General features: G+C 36.8%; 1 protein-coding gene across 1 annotated transcript in view; it reads left to right on the plus strand.

Moving 5' to 3' along the window:
• The window catches only part of PRKCE (protein kinase C epsilon), a 287,618-nt gene that overhangs the window by 178,875 nt on the left and 87,040 nt on the right, over positions 1-21,703 (plus strand). Inside the window, exons 5-10 of the mRNA XM_030944536.1 lie at positions 1,115-1,200; positions 2,889-3,021; positions 5,794-5,936; positions 7,090-7,186; positions 8,682-8,896; positions 10,103-10,276. Coding sequence (XP_030800396.1) covers positions 1,115-1,200; positions 2,889-3,021; positions 5,794-5,936; positions 7,090-7,186; positions 8,682-8,896; positions 10,103-10,276 — 848 coding nt within the window. The remainder of the gene's footprint in view (positions 1-1,114; positions 1,201-2,888; positions 3,022-5,793; positions 5,937-7,089; positions 7,187-8,681; positions 8,897-10,102; positions 10,277-21,703) is intronic.

The raw sequence follows: 21,703 nt of genomic DNA on the forward strand, positions 1-21,703 counted from the left end.
ATCTTGGCTTCTTCATTTTTCAAGTCTTGCATTTTAAAATTGAGAGCTCTTTATTCTGCTTAAGATTCTGTGTTTAAAAATTCCAGGTAATTGCAAAGACTGTAGTTTAAATAGATGAGATAATTATAGAGGTCATCATTAGAGAAGGTTATAGCGAAGACTGCACAAGTGCTTCATTTTCATCTCCCATTTTTCAATTCAATTTCTTGTACTCCTACTTCTTTATGCCTCTTGGGATGATGTGTTAGTACTTAACTCTCATCTAACAAGTAGAAACCATCAAGTTAGTGATGATTTTTCAGCTAAAAAAACCTTCTTTGCTGCACTCTCATTTTAAATAAGTAAATGCCATTTTTTAAATAGAGCTTTACATGCTTTAATAAGAATTATTTTATTAAATCTCATAGTAAATAAGTAAATGCTATTTTTATAGGTCTTTACAGTCTATAATAACAATTACAGAATTAACGCACAGAGTGAAATTTGCTACTTCATTATGACTGTTTTTACTTTGCTTAATGACCTTGAATTTTATGGTATGTTAGACTTAGTAATTGTTTCTCTTATCTGTCATATCTGCAAATGTTATTCATTGATTAAGTAATCAGGATGCATATTGGCAAAACATTTTTGCCTCCTGAAACCTTTTACTGCTATCAACTTAGGATAATGCTTTACAGAAAGAATATTTGACTTTTTTTTTCTATTCTTTTGACTTTTACAATTACTTATCTTCATATCTGTTTTCTTTTGAAACCTCTTTAAACAGGAATTGTTTTTGTTATTGTGTCTCATGTAATGTGGACATCATGGACTTAATCAGATAAACAAATCACATATGTAAAAATTGAGAAAAATTGTGGTTAACATTTCAGAATGTAATTTGTAGTTTTACGGATGAGATATTTGGCAGATATGCTTTAGTTATCTTAAAATTCTTTGGTCTTTTGAAAGTCCATTATCTTCTGTTTTTGTAAACCAACTTATTTCATAGGACTCACCAGTCACTTGCACACTTTCGAGTCCCGGTGGTTCTAGTCTTCTGAGATCAGACTTCTGCTTTAAAATTAATCATAATGAAATCTCATTCTTTTATCTGTTTTTGTCTTTCTAGTTTGCACTTGTGTAGTTCACAAGAGATGCCATGAACTTATAATAACAAAGTGTGCTGGCTTAAAAAAACAGGAAACTCACGATGAGGTAAATGTTTATTAATTAATTTTTCTATATAAAAATTCTGTCTTTGATCTGTTCAAAATAATATTATCTCCTCTGTTTAATCAATAGATGCTACAGACTTTTTTGTGCCCTTCTGGTCATTTTGTAGTACTATGGAATGCTAGATTGCTAACAGTTTTATTTACATGGAAATTATCATACAGAAATTTATTTCTAATTGGATTACTTTTTGTAACATCTGAGCTCAACATTTCAGAGAGCTCTTTCCACTACTTTTTACTTTTAACATTCTCTCTCCATTTCTGAATTAATACAATTCTTGTCAGTTTAATTCAGAAGCAGCAGGCTGGGATCCCTCATTCCCGGGCTGCATTTTGTGTGGCTGAGCCATCAGCAGCTGGTTGGAGAGTTGGGATGCTTGGGTGGGTATCTGATGCCAACATAGATAGTTGACCAGAATTTGCTTGCAAAGTCTCACCTCAACAAAGACTACATCCAAGCTGTCAAAATGTAGTTTGTTTTGGTTTTTTTTTTTTGATAGTTTCAGCCCTCAGATATAAGCAGCAAATGCTTTTCCTTACACAGAAGTTTTTGGGTTGTGCTTCAACAGAAAAGCAAATGTATGCTCACTGGCCTGTTGTTTTGTCCAACAGCAAGGGCCTGCTCTCTTTCACCACAGGCTTAGGTGAGGTGGTATTGGGTGATCACAGTTCCTTGGACACACAAAAGAAACAACATTTCATAATTTTATTTGTTAAAACCTACATTCATATGATTGAAAAAGCCTGTCTTTAAGTTACAAATCAGAGTTGTATGTAACAGGGCAGTTGTAATCTATTCTTTAAACTTCAACATGAGCTTGACTGAGGCACTAACTCATGATCTTATTTTTTCTGTGCAATTCACTAGCATTTTCCTTACTGGGACCATTCAGTAATACGTGGTCCACAACCAGTATTTTACATCCAAAATGTGATCACGTGCATAGAATTGTGATAAAGGACTGTGTTGGGCTAGTGCTGGTTTTGTGTAGTACTCACAGGAATATACAAAATCTTGCGCAGGTTTATATTCCCTGGCTCCAGACTGGTGGAGACTTGCATACTTTGCTGATAGTCTCATTGTTTAGAAGGGGTACTAGATCACTGGAGAAAAGCCAGCGGTAATAGAAAAGGGAAGGAAAAGCATAGAAATAAATCTCCTGCAGTGCAACGGCCACTTTGAAAACTTATCAATGACATCCTTTAATTAGTAAATAATCATACTTTGGAATCCCTGAACACAACAGGTTATCATTGTCATTGTCATGATCCAAAGCGGAGTGGGATATGGAAATGTAAAGGGCTTATGCTATATTTCTTTTTCTAGTCCTGTATTAGTTTGGTCTCGTGTTCCTGAAACAATTGGGAGTGACTTCCTTGCCTTCCACATTGAGATCTTTCCTGATAGCTATGTATTTGTTGTTCCCAAAAGGACTAGGAAGTAGACTTTAGTCTTTATCTCTTGGACAGCAGCAGCCCTTCCCCCTCTTTTCCCCAGATAAAGTGAAAGGAATTCTGGGGTGTATCTAATGCAATGGTCATCATCTGAGCACAGATCTATTTCATATCATTTGAATTCTGTGTGGTTTCAAAATGCAACAGGGCCTCAGCATACACTGATTGCAAAGAAATAATTAAAATGAAATATGCTGTGCTGTCCTTTTTCAGCAAGTGGGATCCCAGCGTTTCAGTGTGAACATGCCTCACAAGTTCAGCATTCACAATTACAAAGTGCCCACCTTCTGTGACCACTGTGGTTCATTGCTCTGGGGTCTTTTGAGACAAGGTTTACAATGCAAAGGTAAGGCACCACTTCAGAGCTTTTCTTTTTCTTTGTGCGTGACTTGGAGACTTGCAAAGACTTCATGTCACTATGTCAGCATGTACAGAAATAAAGAGAAAATAAGTAGTGGAACAATGTAAGGATTTCCATCATGGTTAGAACAAGATCCTTACCCTGTTGGCAGCACCAGTCAGTAACAGATGCAAAAGGTCAGACATTAAGAAACACATTTTGCACTCAATCCTGTGTAGGTTGCCACTCATGATATTAGAAGTTAACAGAAAATTATGAGCATGAAAATTTGCATATCTTCAGTTTATATGCCTTTTGTGTTTTCAGGTTTGTTAAACTTTTAAACATCAATATTCCATCTACTTTTCCCTTTAATAGCATTTTCAAAAATTGCTATTTTGTATTGGTTGGAGTAGGTAGAACCAGTCCTGTCCAAATTATGAGGTATTCTGACACTCAGCTAAATCATCCTTTGTGATGGTCTGCTTAGCCCTCTATTCCAGAAAATTATATCCATAATGAATATAGGATTCGTTATATTCTGCCACTTAAGGACTATGCACTCTGTACAGGATCTATATGTGAAAATACGGCTGGAAGGTGCATTTGTGTAATTTTAGTTGTCAAAAATGTCCATATCTCATTGTTTCAAGCAGACCTATGTAAAGGGTGAGAAAAGAGTACAAACAATTGTAAAGCAAAGTAATATTTTAGAAATAGTTCATAAAATACTTCCCTTTGTAGGTGGAAAGAAATTATGTCATGAAGGAAATGATTATCAGGTTCTTAGGAAGTAGTTCCTCATGTCATTTTCATTTGCAAATAAGCGTTTTCATTTTGTTATGTCTTAGGAATGGATAGGTCCATCTTCATGAATACAAAAATCATGTTGTGTACACTTCTCAACAGCAGAAACATGGGGTCACATGTATAAATGTTATCTATAAAAATACATCCTTTGCAGTATTTAGGATGAAGCATAACTATAGGTGAAGGTCAGACCTGATGTTTTATGTCATAAGTTGCTGAGTAGCAAGGGAAAGAAGAAATTTCTTTCACAGCACAGTTATACACAGTGAGACTTCTGAAGTTCAAGCCTTCCCTTGTGGTTCCAGCCAGTGAACAGTGAGGAAATCTTAGGCTCTAAATGCTGTTACTTTGCAACTGTTGAAGATTTTGCTAAAACGCTGTCTTAATTATGATGGAGATGCATTCAGTGGAGTCTTTTCAATTAAATCTGGGCTTTTTCCTCTTTAATTTTTTTTTAAACCAGAGCTATAGTATCTTTCTACCTAATCGGGACATTCATGAGTTCTCTTTCATATTCTAACTCAAGTACCATACTGTTAATTTGGTCTTAACTGTTGTTTCTCATACTGTGTAGCAGATGCATAGAAGCAATAGTGCAGAGCTGTTGCTTTCTCCATGTTCATAGAATTATTGCCTATAAAAATGCAGTGTTCTCTGCATGAAGTCTAGAGAACTCGCCTGAACTGAAAATGTCATTTTCTCTGTGCTTGGTTTTCTCTCTTTAACAAGTGCTGAGTGACTCCCTTCTTCAGAGGTACTTGCCCAGTGTGGTTATTAACAGCATGAAGAGTGTACAACAGAGATTTATTCTTCTTCAGGTTTTTTCCACTGGTTATTCCTGTGCATCTTTTTACAAAATACATTCATGAAGTGGGACTGGACAAAATTTTCCTGCTATTTCAAGCAGTTTGGCTCCTCAGTGTCCGCTTTTATGTACCCTAGCTCAAACATTTTACCTACTGTTGAGGTTTTGTCACTGAATATACATTCACTGAAAATACCATGTTTAGCTGTTTCTTTCTGCTCTTCTTGTGAGCTGAAATGTACTTAAAAAGGAAAGTCACCAGCTTTCTGAAGTGCATGGTTATGGCCAGATTCAGTGCCTGCGTATAGTCTCAGAGGCAAATGTGCTTTTTTTCTTTAGAGGCTGTACAACGAAAGCTTTATTGATGAAAAATATAATGAAATTTAACTTTATAAATACATATTTTTATAATTTCATTTTCTCTAAAAACTAAAGAAGTGAGAAATTTGAACAATTGAATATTAGTCTAGGATTTAATCACACTTGCAGCTGTGGTCTCTTTATGCCTTGCTCCACAAGAGGGCACTGAAGTCTTAGATAAAATAGGTCACCTCCTAGCAAATCCACACTCCACGAGTTTTAATGGAGCTGTGTTCTTGCCTCTGCCCTACAATCTGGAAGCAAAGTAACCTTTCTTTTCTCCTCATAATAATATAATAGTTTCAGGAGATTTAAGGGAACGAGCTTATTAACAGGATTGCCATATAAATAAAGTAGGTGTTTAACCCTTAATTTTTATTAAAACTTAACATGCTGTCAGTTTTATGGCTGCCTACATTAGAAGCTTCAGTAAAATAGTATAAGAAGCAATAATACATAAGGATTTAATGTTGTACTTTCCATAGTGGACAGTTAAAATCCAAGATCTGAAGGACTTTTCTTCTAATTCAAATTAATTTAAGAGTTACAGGATCATTTGATAGTTTCATTTGTTCTTGTGTCTGTTCTGGGCACTGTATGAAAATACAACTGTATATTATCATATCAGAAGGATGATAATCAGGTTAATAACTTCATATTAGCATTGAAGTATACCTTCAAATCCAGCTAAGTTTTCCTACTGAGATTGTATTTGTTTGAAAAAGTTATTGATAGGTGTAGGTAAGGCAAATGCATGCCAAGATAGTATTTAATTTACTATATTACTGTATATTTCATTGCAGTTTGCAAGATGAATGTACATCGACGCTGTGAAACAAATGTGGCACCAAACTGTGGAGTGGATGCTAGAGGCATAGCTAAAGTACTTGCAGATCTTGGAGTCACTCCAGATAAGATCACTAATAGTGGGCAAAGGAGGAAAAAGGTAATTTTACTACATATTGTCACATTTTAAAAAATCAGAGAAGTATGACTGTATTGTAACTTTATTAGTTGGAATTCAATTCTACTCTAATGACTTGCACAGTATTTTTTTAATATGTCAGTGCAGACCTAAGACTTTGAGTTTTGTTTTGTAAGTGTAAATCACCTATTCTGAACTTTGCTATGAAATTTATTTTGACCTGGCACAATGTTGCGTATCTTGAGTCTATAATTTCTGGAGGGATTTTGAGGAAGGACATTTGACAGACAATGTCTGGCAACAGTTAAAAACATAGATATCTGTTATGGCTCAGAATTGGCATTGAATAATTGATTAATTGATTGATTGGCGGACAGCACTTCTCCATAGTGTTGTAAATGTTGATAAACAACAATGTGCTGATTCTCATGAAAAAGAGATGTTTGCCAGATTACAGTTCTGGAGTTATCATGCCTTTTGTAGGAATAACCAGGTTGTTGTAGAAATAAAAACATAGGTCACCCCAAGTACATCCAGAACTGATGGAGGTATACCTGAGTGATTATGTGTATCCTGGATGAGAATGGGCCCACCCTTTGTATCTCTGTTTGCATGATTGTCACAACAGGCTCATTGGTCTCACAGAAAAAGGCCATTTGTGCCATAATTTCTTTAAACATTGACCGTTGCTTCTGTTCATTTTCCTGCTTATTGCACACTGGGATCCCCTGTAAGCTGTTTCAAAATGTTACAGAAATGTAGGAAACTCCAGGATGAGTTAATTGATCTGACTCCTGGGAAAAGGTGTTGTCATGTTGTTACTGCATGAGGTAGTTTGCAGTGCTTGCTGATACTTATTGCAGTTAAATGTATTTACTGGATGAATTTGAGTACAGACTCAAGGTGGCTTCTTAAAACTTTCCCACTCACTGGGTATATACACTACATTTATTTCATCTTAAGAGCCTCCTTTCAGTTGCCTGGTTTTTCTCTCTTTGTACCATGGCTTCCATTTAGTGTGATGCCATCTCCTGTATGGCTGAGGTTCTGCCAGTGGGAATCCACAGAGGTAGAAGATCTTCACTTTCCTTCTTAGTTCTATTTTTGAACTAAAGTTGTTGAATTAAATTTCCTCATGGCAGAGGAAGATCACCCATTTTGGAATTGTTCTTAGCTAATTGCAGGTGCAGAGACTCAGCCACCAGTTCCGGGATGCGCGTCATCAGAAGAAGATAGGTCGAAATCAGCACCAACATCTCCATGTGATCAAGGTCAAATAGATCTTTTTATTTCCCATCTAACATATTTTGTCACACATTTTCCTGGAGTAAAAAATAAATCTATGATCATGAGCCTCTGTAGACGCAAATCAATAAAGCAGTTACCACCAGAAATTAAAGCATTTAAAGTTATGAACTATAAAATCTTTTTTAAAAAGGCCTGTTTCTCATTTAATTTAAATCTGTGAAATTAGGTGGCTTTTAAATGGAAAATTATAAAACAATCATCTTAAGGTATTATTAAGTTTACTACGCGGGCCCTTGTGAACAAAATATATATATGGAAGTAGTTTATATATTCTGTTGTAAGACTAGAAAATGTTTTAAATAGTAACACAGAACTTGAGAGAGAGCCTTTATTTACCTGAAAACCCATCTGTTAATAAATTTTTGAGATAAAATTGATTCCTTGTAATTCCATGTTGAACATTTGTGATAATAAAAACTTCCATCTAGACAGGCTATGCTAGCATGTCCATGTGATCTCTAGAGGCTTCTTAAAACCATGTTTCCTTTCAGCAATTTATTTTATGCATAGATTGGGACACAGGCATTTTAATCTTCCCTGATATGACCTGATTTCATTGAGCTGAGCAGCTGATTGACAGAATGTGTATGTCAGAAGCATTTTTTGAGTCTGATTGAGGGTTTTTTTTTTTAATTAGAAATCTGTGGCTTTTGAATCCAGAACTGATTTAAATTTGTCAACCTTTTGGTTTCGCAAAACATTGTTTTCATAAAATCATTCTTTTTAAAAATATCTGATGCTTTGTTGAAAATAAGAACAAAGAATTTTTCAAAATTCTCTCTTTAATTTGACCTTTAGAGCTGTGCAGTAAAGCTGTTACTTCCAAGGCCATCAGGCAGAACTATGATGCAGGAGCCTGGGGCAGACCCTGAGGACTGTTAGTCACCAGGACTCTCTGTATTTAATACTGAGAAACCTTCAGAACCATTTAGCAGATCTGCACAATTGCTGCTTGAAGCAGCGCTAGGAAGTGGTCAAACACTTTATTAGCATGCATCTGATAACAGCTGGAGCTGAATAAGATGCTCCATTCTTGTTGACTTCAAGGAGTGGGACGCCCAACTGTCCTTTGAACTTTTGGAGACACAGCTCTAAAATACTTAAGCAGGAAGATGAGTAAGTGCTACAGGAAGATAGGGATATTCAAAACAAAGTGCTTCTCTGTGGTACAGGAACACCCAAAGTCACTAGAACAACTATTTGGCTACTATTCTGACTTATCTTTCAAGTTTTGGATATATCATCTTCTTAAGTTCATTTTAAAAGGCCGCCCTTCCTGTTAGAGCAGGGGTTTGGCTGATTACTGTAAGGTGGAGAAGCAATTTGCTAAATATGTGTTCTTAACTGCAGAATGCTCTTAAACAGCATTCAGAGATGATGAATGTCCTTTCCCACACTGACACAGACTAACGCAGGCTAGTTTTCTGACAAAACTAACTTTTCCTCACCTTTCCACAGAAATCAAAGAGCTGGAAAACAACATTAGGAAAGCATTATCTTTTGACAATCGGGGAGAGGAACACAGAGCAACAGCTACAACATCAACAGACAACCAGCTTAACAAACCTGGGGAGAATGGTGAAAATGGGGAGGTCAAACAGGCCCAGAGCAAGAGAATAGGTCTTGAAGAGTTCAACTTCATCAAAGTATTAGGAAAAGGCAGCTTTGGAAAGGTGGGTAGCTCTTTTTCCCCTTCTCTTATTATTATTTTTTTTAAAGCTAGTGTTCAGGGGTGGTTTTGACTGTAGTGATTTGGAAGTGTTCATATTGACATTCAGGAAGTGCTTCCAGCATAGGGGTTTTCTTTTACCCAACAGATCAAAAGTATCAGTCTCCTGGTGAGCTGGCCTTGTCCATGCTTTAGCTCACTTTGTTAACTATGGTCAAGCCTTTTTGGACAAAATGTCAGTGTTTCATTACAGTTACATACATACTGTTCAACAAAATTACTTGTGGTCAAGCAGGAAAAATCAGGTCAGGAATAATGCTGTGGGGTTAATTCACTTTCTTGATAATTGCCAGTTCAAGTTTACTTGTTTCAAAGAACATTGTGCATGCTTGCTTTTCCTCAGTGCATGTGTTCAGTGCTGGAGGAAGCAGAACTGAAGCATCTCCACTCAGATATGATGGGGCTCAGTCAGCTGCCCAACATACAGTGTAAGCAGCAGAGATGTAACTCACCAGAGCTCCCATAGTAGGGAATTGGTGAGGGTGAAAGGGACATTGCTGTGTTTACAGGTTTTCTTTCCACACTGCTGTGCACCATGGAATCAAAGAGGAGGACTGGAATATGATTCTGTTTCAGAAGTACACTCTTCCTTCCTTGATATTACGGGAACTTCACATGCAGGGAACAGGGCTGAAACAGTTCTTTTGTGTCCCTGTTTTCTAATCCTTTCTCTGAAGATTATCCTGGCTCCAAGCCAGAAGTGACCTTAAACAGAATATAGGGCCTGAACCTTAAACAATAGTAGTAGTTAAAATCAACAACTTGAAAGCAGCTGGAATGGTAACTTTGGATTGTATACAAAGTCCATCACGCTTAAATCTCACTACCAGAAGTGGGAGATAAAAGTGGGAAATAAATTTCTGTTTTACATCAACATCCTTCCTTGTTTAGTTTTTGAGACCTCACTAATAGGTACTCATTAAGATACTTAACTAACAAACAGAACAGATACATTCTGTTACAAATTTAAATAATACCAGAGGTATATGCTTCTAGAATTACAGCACTTCACTTTTTATTTTATAAATTGCAGCTTTATTTAGGCAAGTATGTAGCTGTCTTTTTATTTTCAGTGCAGACAAACTCATATGAAACCCTGCATTTATGGCATCTGTTGTTCATACGTAAAGAGAATTTTTCTTTGGTTTAGGTAATGTTAGCTGAGCTAAAAGGAAAAGATGAAGTATATGCAGTGAAAGTCTTGAAGAAAGATGTCATACTTCAAGATGATGATGTAGACTGTACAATGACAGAAAAGAGAATTCTGGCATTAGCACGGAAACATCCATATTTAACACAACTTTACTGCTGCTTCCAGACAAAGGTAAGCTACATGAGTCTTTTACCAGTTTCTGCCCAAGGAATAACATTGATTATTTCCAGACTGAAAGAAAACAGCATTAAAAGTACAGTATCCAAAATATTTTGAAAATGTTACAGGTAAGTTTTTTGGCATTTCAGTGGTATTTTACAGGAGTACTGGCTGCTGTTGAAAACCATAACTACTATTACCTAGTAAGTACCAGGAGATGGCAGTAAATGAGTTAAAAAATTTTAAAACCCTCATGCATAAAATACACAAAAATGGCACCTACTGAGGTGCCATTTTCTGTTTCTTTGGTACATTAATAGGGTGGATCATTTCTTGAATTAAGTACAAATGTTTTTAGCATCCAGTGTACAATACTTGTGTGTAGAATTGCAGAAAAGCAATGACTAAAAGATCTTATAGCAAAATTGTCAGGAAAGATGAATAGTGCAGTGGGAAAGCTGTAGGAAAATGGCTAGTAGGATCAAGATTATAGTGGAATATAGAAACAGCAAACAATTAATAGGTTTATAAAGTTCTTAAAATAGTGAAAATGTGCTAGCATTTTATATGTTTTGAAGTTGGCACAAGCAGTGGCCCAGGAAGGTGTGTATGTCTGTGGACGGTGTTTCACATTCAGAATTTTATTATGTGTGTGAACATACTCTTAAAATGTTTTAACATATTATTTTAAAATTTATAAGTAGAATTAAGCATATCATTTCAGATGAAAAGTTATTAGAGGATTGTAGTGGTGTGAGTATAAACTCTGAACAGAAAGGGACTTTTAGGACTGAGTACACTTTTAGGAGTGTAAATAAATATAGCAGCAGCCTGATGTGAATCTTGTGTCAGAACATTGGTAAAGATCAGTAGCGCATTAAGTAAATTATGACAGAAGATTCTTCTGCTACTCGTCTGATTTCCTGGAGATTCCTTTCCTTTTGTATTTTTGGTCTGTTCTTCTCTCTTTTGTACCTATCTGCCTTCCTCCAAAACCATTCATCAAAGATACTCAGAAGTTCTTTTCACTGCCTTCTCTCTTCCCAGATCTCTTAACAGAGAAAAACTGTAGTTTGTGGCTTTTCTTGAGCTCAGAGGAACTTATACTGAAGTAGTTTATAGTTACAAGTTGTAAGCTAGTGTCTCTTGTCAAACAATCAAAACTACACCAAGTGATACCTAATCAAATTAAAAATCCATAGTTGAAAAATTGAAGGGTTTTCTTGAGCATGTCCTATGAACAATTTACAAATAATTCTTTCTAAAGGAATGAAAATACCAAACACCAAAATATATGAAAAAGCTAAAGCAATATGTCTGCTGAGTCCGCATGATTTATGAATGGCAACAAATGAAAATGTACCAAGTAAATTAGTCACTGAATGATTTTCTCAGGCTCAGTAGAAAAACAGGTAGAGAAACTTGCTTGAACAAACATATTCTCTGGTTAAAATAGCTTCATTGAGACAAAGGCTGTAGTACAAGAGGTTTTAAGTGTGTTTCACAGTAGTACATAGTTACTTACACTGCTATTGTGTGCCATGGCATGGTGGCTGTACTTTGCAGAACTGGTCCCTGAAGTGATCATGCTGGAATTAAATTTTACATTTCAAGCGGAGCATATGTGTCATATACGCCCAGACTTAATGGGAAGGTTGACTCAGTAGTCATTGTCAAAGCACTCAGATGTTGTCTTTATGTAATGAGATTACTTGCTTTGCTCCTCTTCCACAAAAATGCAGATGTAGAAGTTTGACTTTGTATGCTGCAGTGTTGTCCTTCAGTAATCAGCTGAAGACACTGCAGAAAATTTGCCTAATATGCTTTTTACAGTATGTATGTTTTGGTATTATGTATTTTTTACATGGAGCAGATTTTCATTAGTGTCACTTACTGAATGAATCTATTATTACCATGGCAAGTAAGGGATAATATTTTGAATTACTTTGGAATACAGAAATTGTGCCAAATAATGCCTAACACTGACATATATTATATGTCATACATTATATGCACATATATAATGTGCACATATAATGTATATTAATGTACACATATCTGTACACACATTATATGTGTGGTTTTAGCCCTATATAGCTAATTGCTTTTAACAATTCCATCTAGCTTCCTTACTTTAAAGAAATACTCTTGGGACTGATATTTCTCATGTTCCTGCGTAATACAAAAGCAAACTTTGATCAAACCAATTTGCTTTAAGCCCATCAAAAAATGAGCAACTACCGCCCCCTGCCCCCATCAACATTTTAGATCTATTAAAAATATATATAAATTTTTTTGAGTATTTCAGGAATAGTTTTGAGAACCTCTTCAGTGATCTGGAAATTGAGAGAGTTCCAAAGCTTGGGATAAAGTGTGCAAAGCTGACACAGGATGTTTTGTCTGCAATAGTTTGAGGAATGAGCTCCACAACCCAGTCCTACATATCGGAAAGAAAGTAAAACCTACAGGCAGGGCATCAGCTGATCTGGATTTTTATGTGGAAGGAGCTTAACTCTTTAAGTGCAGCATATCTTGTAAACCTGTGTCACCCTTGGACAGTATTTTTTAACACTCTTACCCTATGGCAGGGTATGGTTTTGCCAGGGTATGATCATGGTGTCTGTCAGCATGTTCAGAGGTTTGAGTTGTGTTTCACCTGTGGTCTCTCAGTAGGAATATGAAAGATGAATGCTGCATTCGGGCACTCCCATGGCAGAACCTGCCCAAGGCCTAGCATACAGGGTACAGCATTTTTGTAACAACTGACCTTTGCTGATCACCATCTTTGGTTTATTCAGGACTTCATTGTGTAGGTATTGCTTTCTCAATAAAGGTATTGAAAAAACATAGGGCATTTTCAGGGCCTCCACTCTTCCTCATATCTTCTCTTTTTTTACGTCTTGGTCCCTTGATTTTTCAGTAAGGGATATCTTTCCTGACAGTAATCTGATGCTTTCCAGTTCCCCTCTTCAGCGTCCTCTTGCCTCCCAGATCATACCCTGCTTCAGGGATCAATCATGGAACAGTATTAACATGAGGTTTTATTGATAATGCTTCAGTCAGGTGTCTGACAAAGGGAATTTAAATGTTTCTAGACGTGTTTTCTCTGAAGACTTCCTTGTCTTCATTCAGTTGGATGTTTCTGAACTGTGAGAATTAAAGTGCTTTTTATGGAAAGGTCTAGAAAATATAAGTAGCTTCACTTAATTCCTCCTACACCCCTGTCAACTTTTGTCACAAGTACTTAAAATTTTCTAGACCTCTACCCTATGAGATGCATACACATGTATGTGCACACCCTATAATTTATAGTGAATTATCCTAATAAATACTTAAGAAATAAAATGGGGTTTAAATTATTTAACGCAGTGAAAGCTTTATTATGATAATTCAGTATAAAATTAGAAGGCTAGAGAGCTGCTGCTTTTAACATCTGCCATTTGATTTTTTTAATCCAAATTTACAAAATCAGATAAATTTGAAAATAGTACTTACCTTCTCTTTTCATAACACTATGTTCAGCAGACATAGTAGAGTATTTTTAGTGCACAAAAATGTTCCTGCTGAATGATAGAGCTGCAGAACTTGTAAAGGATGCTAAGTCAACATTATAGCAATTTCTCTTAGAGGAAACAGGTTGTTAAATGAAGGGTAGACAAAGTCAGTTACTACAGCTGAATAATCGGACTTATGCCACCCATAAAAACATTACTCTTCCTTTCAGTGTTAAAATCAGTGTATCTATCCATAGCATAGCTCCTGGGCTGACCTGCAAGGCCATTCCCTTGTTTCCTGTGTTGTGGTGTTGTAAGGCAGAGATCAGCCATGTGGCATGGCAGGGGGACATGGAGAAGGGGCTGTAGTGACCCCAGTGTGACTGTGCTGATCCCTTAACTGTTCCATGCTACCTGGGGGCTCACTGCTGCTTTCTCCTGGGTTGTGAGTTCTGTGGTTCAGGTGTTACTCCTTTCTGCTGTTTGCACTGCACCTAGCCCACTCTGAGTAATGCTAGAAGTCTGGTGTTTATAAAGCTGAAATTCAGGATGTTTTATTCCATTTCAGCTGTCATGATGTCCCTTTGTTATTCTGAAAAATCCCTGAACCTCCTTCTGCACCAAACCCCTCTAAAAACCAAGAGTAATTAGTCTTCCTTCCACTATGGCTTGTATTTCAATATTTCCAAAAGGGGTTTGTAAGTCCAGTGGAAAGGTATAAAATGGAGTTCTGTTTTCAAAGTGACTTATTTTGTAAGAAAGAGTAGAACAAAAATCATGCTTATGATTTTTCTAGGTCATGTTTTCTAAGTTAATTTAGGAATAATCCTTGTAGTATGTGACCAAAACTGTCATTGGTAAGGTTACATAAAGTCTTATTTCTTTTATGTGTATTTGTACAAAAAAAAAATAATGTCTTCTGCCATTATAGCTCACAGGAGTGTCATTTATGATATACAGTGCAAATTAATCTAACTGACTTGCCACTGTTACATTCATCTGGGACTAATCAGAGCTTGTAATCCATTTTATCTGGTATTCTTGTACTTTTGTTGCTAAGCAGCTAAAGCCATTATACAGATATTGCTATAGGGGTGTAATCAGTTTAACACAAGTTTGCATTGCCTTTATTACTGATTAGTGTCAAATTAGAACTTTTTAGGGCCCAATTCTGTTTGGTATTATCCCTGCTTCGGTGGATTTGTACATGTGAGACAAAAGACTAAATTAACCCCAGTATTTTTAGCTATTTTAATGCTGAAATATTTTAATACATTAATAAATTAATGAATATTTTAATAACATTAATATGCATTTATATTCAAACCTAATTTAAATAACTTGTTTTCCTGTGTTGCTATATATGCACATACACAGAGTATGTACAATAGTAGGTATTTTTAAATTCCAAATCCTGGTTTATACAGGCAGTTCATACCATAAGAAATTAAAATATACTGATTTTGGCTCTTTCTTTAGAGCATTTCCTGAAGCACTTGAAGTTAGAATAGTACCTGGTGATGTTTCGTATATCATACAGCTAAGAAGTTTTGTAAATATACTAAATTTTGGCAGAATAAGGTTTTTCAGAAATTTGTATTGTGTATATGTTAAATTTAGCTTTCCTGGTGACTGCTACCCAGTGTGGATGCACTGACCACGATCACTGGATTTTCTGAAAGTAGACACTATGGTCAAGAATAATTTGAACAGTGGAGCTGATGATTAAATACTGTAATCGTTGTCTCTCTCACACACACAAGCCCCTATTTCCAGCATGATGACCCCATTTTCGGAAACTTGCTATTATGCAGCTCAGTTATTGCTATTGCTCTTGAAGGATTATTAAAGCCTGGTTAGCTCACTGAAGATTCATTGTTCACATCAGTCCCTTCAGTGTTCAACTTCAAGTCAGGCTAGCAGTGCAGCCAGGCTCATCAAGGGCCCACAGGAGAAATTACTCCAGCATCAATCAGAGGAGTCTAAATGCTCCTCTTTCAGACAGGAAGGAGTTTTCTTTCGTGATGTGGCACCCAAACTGAACGGGACTCTTTCACACCCTCTCAAAGCTGGGGCTTGTTCCTCGTTTGCTGTGTACGAGTGAGCGCTGCAGCTGCAGCTCCGTGGATTGCTTTGCTGTGACCAGCTGAGGCCTCGACAATCCCGGGAACAGTCCCGAGTCAGCGGCTGTGGCCAGGATTCTGCAACTGCCGCCATGGAATAGGTGAGGGCAAGCTGCAGTTCGTGCTGGCTTCTTTTTTAACCTTGTTAGGGTTTTAGAGTTAACTATGTCAGTAGTTCACTGTGTTAAAGACATCTTAGTGCAGCCAAGCGCAAAATTCAGCGTCAGGATTTTAATCCTGATCTGATCATGTGCAGGCAGAAGGTTTTTAGGATAACAGGTAGAGCCTTTAAGGTGCTGTTTTGATGTCTTTTGGACAGAGTAGCTGGAATTACATATTAAACACTTCTGATCTTGGGAAAAGTGTGTTCCTCCAGTTGAGGCATGCTTGAAAGGAGAAATTTTCAGAGTATCTACCCAGATGCTTTGCCAATAAGTTCCCTGGCAAGTCTGTCTGTCTATCTTTTAGCAGAGATTAGAGGAGACAGGAACACTGTCATCCAAACAGGGTGAAGGGGGTAGGAGACTTTCAAACTGGGGTAGTCCCCTCACTTTCTGGGTCCACAGAATCTTTGTATAATCTTGTACTATGGATGTGTTAACATCATTCTGCTTGGTTCCTGATCTGGCATTCTTAATCTTACAGCTCTTGTGGAAACACAGTACTGTTCCTCATCCAGCAGCATAATTTAATATTGCTGCTTTAAATGAAGTGCTGTGTGTTAAAGCTGTATTGTGGCTTTCAGTTTAGTTTTGTCTTGGGAGAGTGGGAAGGATAAGGATAATATGACTTGCGGCAGCATCACTTGGAAGGAACTGGTTTATAACAGGGCCTGTCACTCTGCAGACATCTGCTGTGACCTTTCTGTCCTTCCTCTGCACCTACATCCTGAGACCGTCCTCACAACTGTTGTAGGTTCCCTCATTTGGAACAAAGAGACCTGAGTACATGACCCACTGGTCCCCTGTCCTAGCACCCTTTGAGCTTTTACTTGTGTTTTATGGCCGTAAAACACTTTTCACAATTTGCCTCAATAGGCTCAGGATAAAAATAAATTTGCAATGATAAAACCTATCTTTGAAATAGGTGAAAATAATCATGCTCACATGGCTTGCTGTTGGGATGCCTATTTATGCCAGTTGGCTGTTTTAAATGCTATTTAAAGAAAACCCATGACACACAAGAGGTTGTGGGGAAACATTTTATACTGTGTTAGGTGTTGCTCTTACCAGTAAACAACTAATGCACCCCAAAGGAAGAGTCAGGAAAAAGGAAACCACATATAAAATTTGATTCATCTGCAGCCTATTTTCTAAATGCAGGAAATGATTCTCTTTGGAATTAATTTGGGTACTTTAATGCAACTTTTTTTTTTGTAACAACAGTAAACTCAATAAATTATAATTGTACACAAGAGAATTTTGCCATGGGAATGAAGTGGCATTTACAAAACATCTGAGTCTGCAAGTTTAATAAAATTTTCCTTGCTTTTTTAGCATTCTACACAGAGTAATTTTGGCATAACGTGTTTTCTGCTCCCATTTACCACATATGGGCCAAACCTGGGTAGGGTATAGCTTGAAGTATGCTTTATCTCCTCTTCTCAAAACCACACCATCAGATTCTTTTTTCACTGTTCATGCCATTTTATCTCACTTATGGGTGAGTAGTTTTAGCAAAACCAAACGTAGGGTTCTGATGCAGGGTTTGTTCTTGCATAGTTACTGTGGGCTGTGTAAGAGTAGCCATGCCCAGTCCGGTCTCATGCTTGCGTGTAAGGAAGCATGTAGGGAACCTCTCTGTGCTCCCACATAAGTGGAGCCCAAGGCCATTCTGTAAGCTGAGAAGTATTCAGCACATGGTTCTATCTCCTTAAAGTTATGACAAAGGTGATTTATAGCCTCAACTCATCCTTTAAGAGAAGTGTCTCTCTGGAGGAGTGAGAGTGCTGTGTCACTGGTGGGTCTGTGAGTTACAGTCTCTTCACCAAGGCTGAAATACTTTGTGAAGAGTGTATACAACTTCCACAAACAGTAAGAAACACTAAGAATAAACGTATACAATATATACAGGTAAAATGTATCTCATTGTTAAGGCTTTCTGTTCTTTTTTAGTCAACTGATCAGTCATTAAAAAGTGATTGTTCAGAACTGAGGAAACCTGAATAATAAAAGAATCCTTCCAAATCTTGGCTGTGCTTATTAATACATAGTTTATAGCAATGCAAAGAGTGTTTATGGAAGGCATTCTGAAGGTTAACATACAAACTTAGCTACTTTCGTAGCATATAGGATAATACCAGCTAGTAGTAAGTTTGCATATTTCCATAATCTAAGTTGTGGCCTAGAGAAACCACCCCATTCTGTCCTTAATACAGCCAAGACAGACCCAGTTGCAGCTCTTTCTTACAGACTATGGGCACCTTGCCAAGTTCCCAAGAAGGAAAATTGTCCTTTTAGGTATTTAACTTTGCATTCAGCCTATAGAAGGATAAATGGGATCCATTTCATAAGCTTCTATAAATAAGTTTTTCCAAGCTTCACAGAATCACACAAAATAACTAACTTGGAATACTCTTACTGGTAAGTAGTTTATTGAAAAGTCTGTGGTGGTACTTATTTTCTCTTTTCTGTTTTCAGAAACCCAATAGTAAAATCACACAGAATTCTGCCACTTAAAACTGCTTCCTGAGTTGTACAAAAAACTATGCCCTGAAAGTACAACACACTATTTTCTTCTGTCCTGCTTTACTCATTTCAGAGGGTTTAAGATGGCTTAAATGATAGCAGAATTTTGGACAGTGTTTCTTGTTGTCTAACTAATTTATATTTGTGAATTGCCAGAATTTTCAGCTGTGTGAAGCATATGCTTTGCCAAAAATTAATCAAGTTCTGGAAACAGGAAAGTATGGAAAATAAAGCAGATACAATTAATGCTTTTAAAGGTCACCGCTGCATTTATAGAACTGCAGAAATCCAGACAGTGAAGAGAGGTATATGAATAATGACTTTCAATAAGTATTGAAATAGGCTGGCTCAGGTAACTCATGTTTTTCATAAGAGCAAAATAAAGTAGTATGTGGGGCTTACACAGATCAATGGATATTCAGAAAGACCTTCATTTTCAGGAAGGGTTCTGAAAACATGTTGAACAGGGAATATAGTATGTAGACTAGGGATTTTGCATATATTTATAGGTTTTCATTAATCCTGTGTGCTCATGTAGTTTTTGCTTGAAATGTGAATTTTAAACCTCTTGCTAGATTCCTTTCATCCACTTTTGAGAACTGCTTTGTATAAAGAACCAAAGAAAAGACAAAACTGAATTCTGTTCTCATGACACTCTGCATCAGACATGTGAGCAGAGTGACCAGCACCATGTCTGGCCCAGTCTCTAACAGGGCCAAAGCAGATGTCCCGGAAGAATGTAAAGCATATGGGGACATTTTCCCAGAGTACTATCCCAATATCATGAGATAGATGGCATGGGCATTTCCTGAGCCAAAGATGGCAGGTTTGCATGTAATCAGATGGCACTTTGCACATAATTTTTTTTTTTTGTGGTAGATATTAAAAGTGAGGAGCTATTTGGAAATGTAACAGTTGGTGAATGTTGCATTTTGTTCACCCCTGAGGAGCAGAGAAATCCTCTTAATACCACATCTGCAAACAGACAGTCCTATAATGCAGTATAAATATTTGCACCTTTTCTTTTTAAGTGATATTTCTGAAAGCATTGTCTATGCCATTAAAAATCTCAAAACTAAGGTAGCTGCACTATATCTTCATCATCTTCTGGAGTAGTGAAATTATGTGTCTGAGCACCTGGAAATACCAACTATAATGCTGAGTGAGGTTTGCCAGATAGAAGAAACTCAAGATTCTCTGCAGATATTTCAGTATTCATGTCCATAGTTCTGTTCCCCATACATTACATAGAAAAAGTATTACATGCTGTAATGAAGGTATACAGTATATAGTAAATTTGATAGAACACTTCTCAAGTTGCTTTTTCCATTGCTGAGAGGAAAGGTACTGAAAGAAAGAGAGAAATGTTACCCTATCTTGTGCTTTCCCATCAGGAGCATAAGCAGTGAACCACAGCTGGCAATGCCATGCCAGAGCCAAAAGGGCATCATGCATAATGCATTAGACTTAATTTAAAAGCATGCCAAAGAGTGATGCCATCCTCTTTCAAATTATCAGTCTGCAGTGTTTCTTGAATTTCTGAAGTAGAAATCACAGTATCACAGGATATGCTGAGTTGGAAGGACCCGCAAGGTTCATCAAGTCCAAATTAAATAAAGCTTTTTAAAAACTTGATTCAGCCACTTTTAATACATTTACCTGAGCATTTCTTAAAGAAATGATGGGGTATAGACAACTTTCAGTAGGGAAAGTAGGTGTGTTGGGTATATTGATGAATATAACATATTCTTTATTTATGGACCCATACAGTAGGGGACAGGTTTTAAAAGAGAAATTAATTAGCTTACTTGGGCATGCAAGAAATCTCTCTTGTTGTATTTTTAGGCAATCAAAGAGTAAAAATTAAATAATATTTGGCCAGGAAGAGGGTCTGTCTTCAGGACTTTAAAATTCTGTATAGGTCTGTGGTGTGATTAACTCCTGGTAAGTCCTTTTTGGTTGCATTGAGATGTGAGAAGCTTGGTGGTCATGTTCCTGAAGCCTCACCCATTCTGTCTGGTGCCACACATTCTCATGCTTGCAGCATTCAAGAACAAGTCCTTTAATGGCAACTCCTGTGTTGCAACAGCAATAGCAAAGGAAGCTTGCAGAGCTTTTCTAGCATAATGAGGAAGGGGAAGATCATATCTAATGAGATTTCTGGATCAGAAATGAGGGAGTTTTAGATAGGAATCTGAATTTAAAGAGGCTTAAACTCACAAAAGCTCTGAACTTTTGGAAATTTGCCATGAATCTGTGGGAAAAGTTAGGAAAGAATTGTTACTGGGTGATATGCCTGAGGAGATTAACTGCTTTCTACAGTGCTCTTCAATGTGGTATTATTATATAAAACACTCAAAGTGGTTCAAATATCCCTTAGGCTAACATGTAATCTCAGCCACATGGGTAACCTAATATCTGAGTATTGTTTCACTCTGCTTTTTAACTGGATTTAGACTGATGATTTGGGTCTCTGAAGCCACAGGCAGCTCCCCAGAACCTAAATATCACCAAGTCTGGGATTTGATAGCCGATGCAGACTTCACTAAAATTTGTTAACCATTATCTGATTGCACATCATTCTGTAAATAGCATTGACAGAAAGGGGGTATATTTACTGGCCTTGTACAGAAAAAAGTAATGTTTTATCCATTAGTAGTGTGTTGTTTTTAAAGTTGTTTACATTCTTTGAGGAAATGCGGAAGCTACTCCTTGAAGAGGTTAGAGGACATATGAGTTTATGGGTTCTTTTTGAAAATGTTCTTGAAACAAATGCTAAATTAAATTATTCAAGTAATAGCAGAGAGAACATAATGTCTTGGCAAGCTGAATTCACTCTGTTATATTTGAATAAAGAAATCTAAACTCTAGGGGGAAAAAGAGGTTGTCAGATCTTATCATGATACAATGAAGAATTATATAATTTTTTGGTCCTACCCATGAGTTTTGCTTGCAAGTTACTGCCTTTGTCAAGTTACTGATGGTCTCAGAAAGATAAGCAGAATACAAATAAAATTATTGGATGGTTCAAGTAGAATGTTTGAAAGGTTAAAAACATGATAATCTGTTGAGAAAAAATCGGAGGTTTTAAATTATTTTTGCTTTTCCTTCTTTTTCCCTGTAAGAATAGATGTC

The sequence above is a fragment of the Camarhynchus parvulus genome, chromosome 3 (genome assembly GCF_901933205.1).
Source record: "Camarhynchus parvulus chromosome 3, STF_HiC, whole genome shotgun sequence".
Classification (NCBI taxonomy): Eukaryota; Metazoa; Chordata; class Aves; order Passeriformes; family Thraupidae; genus Camarhynchus; species Camarhynchus parvulus.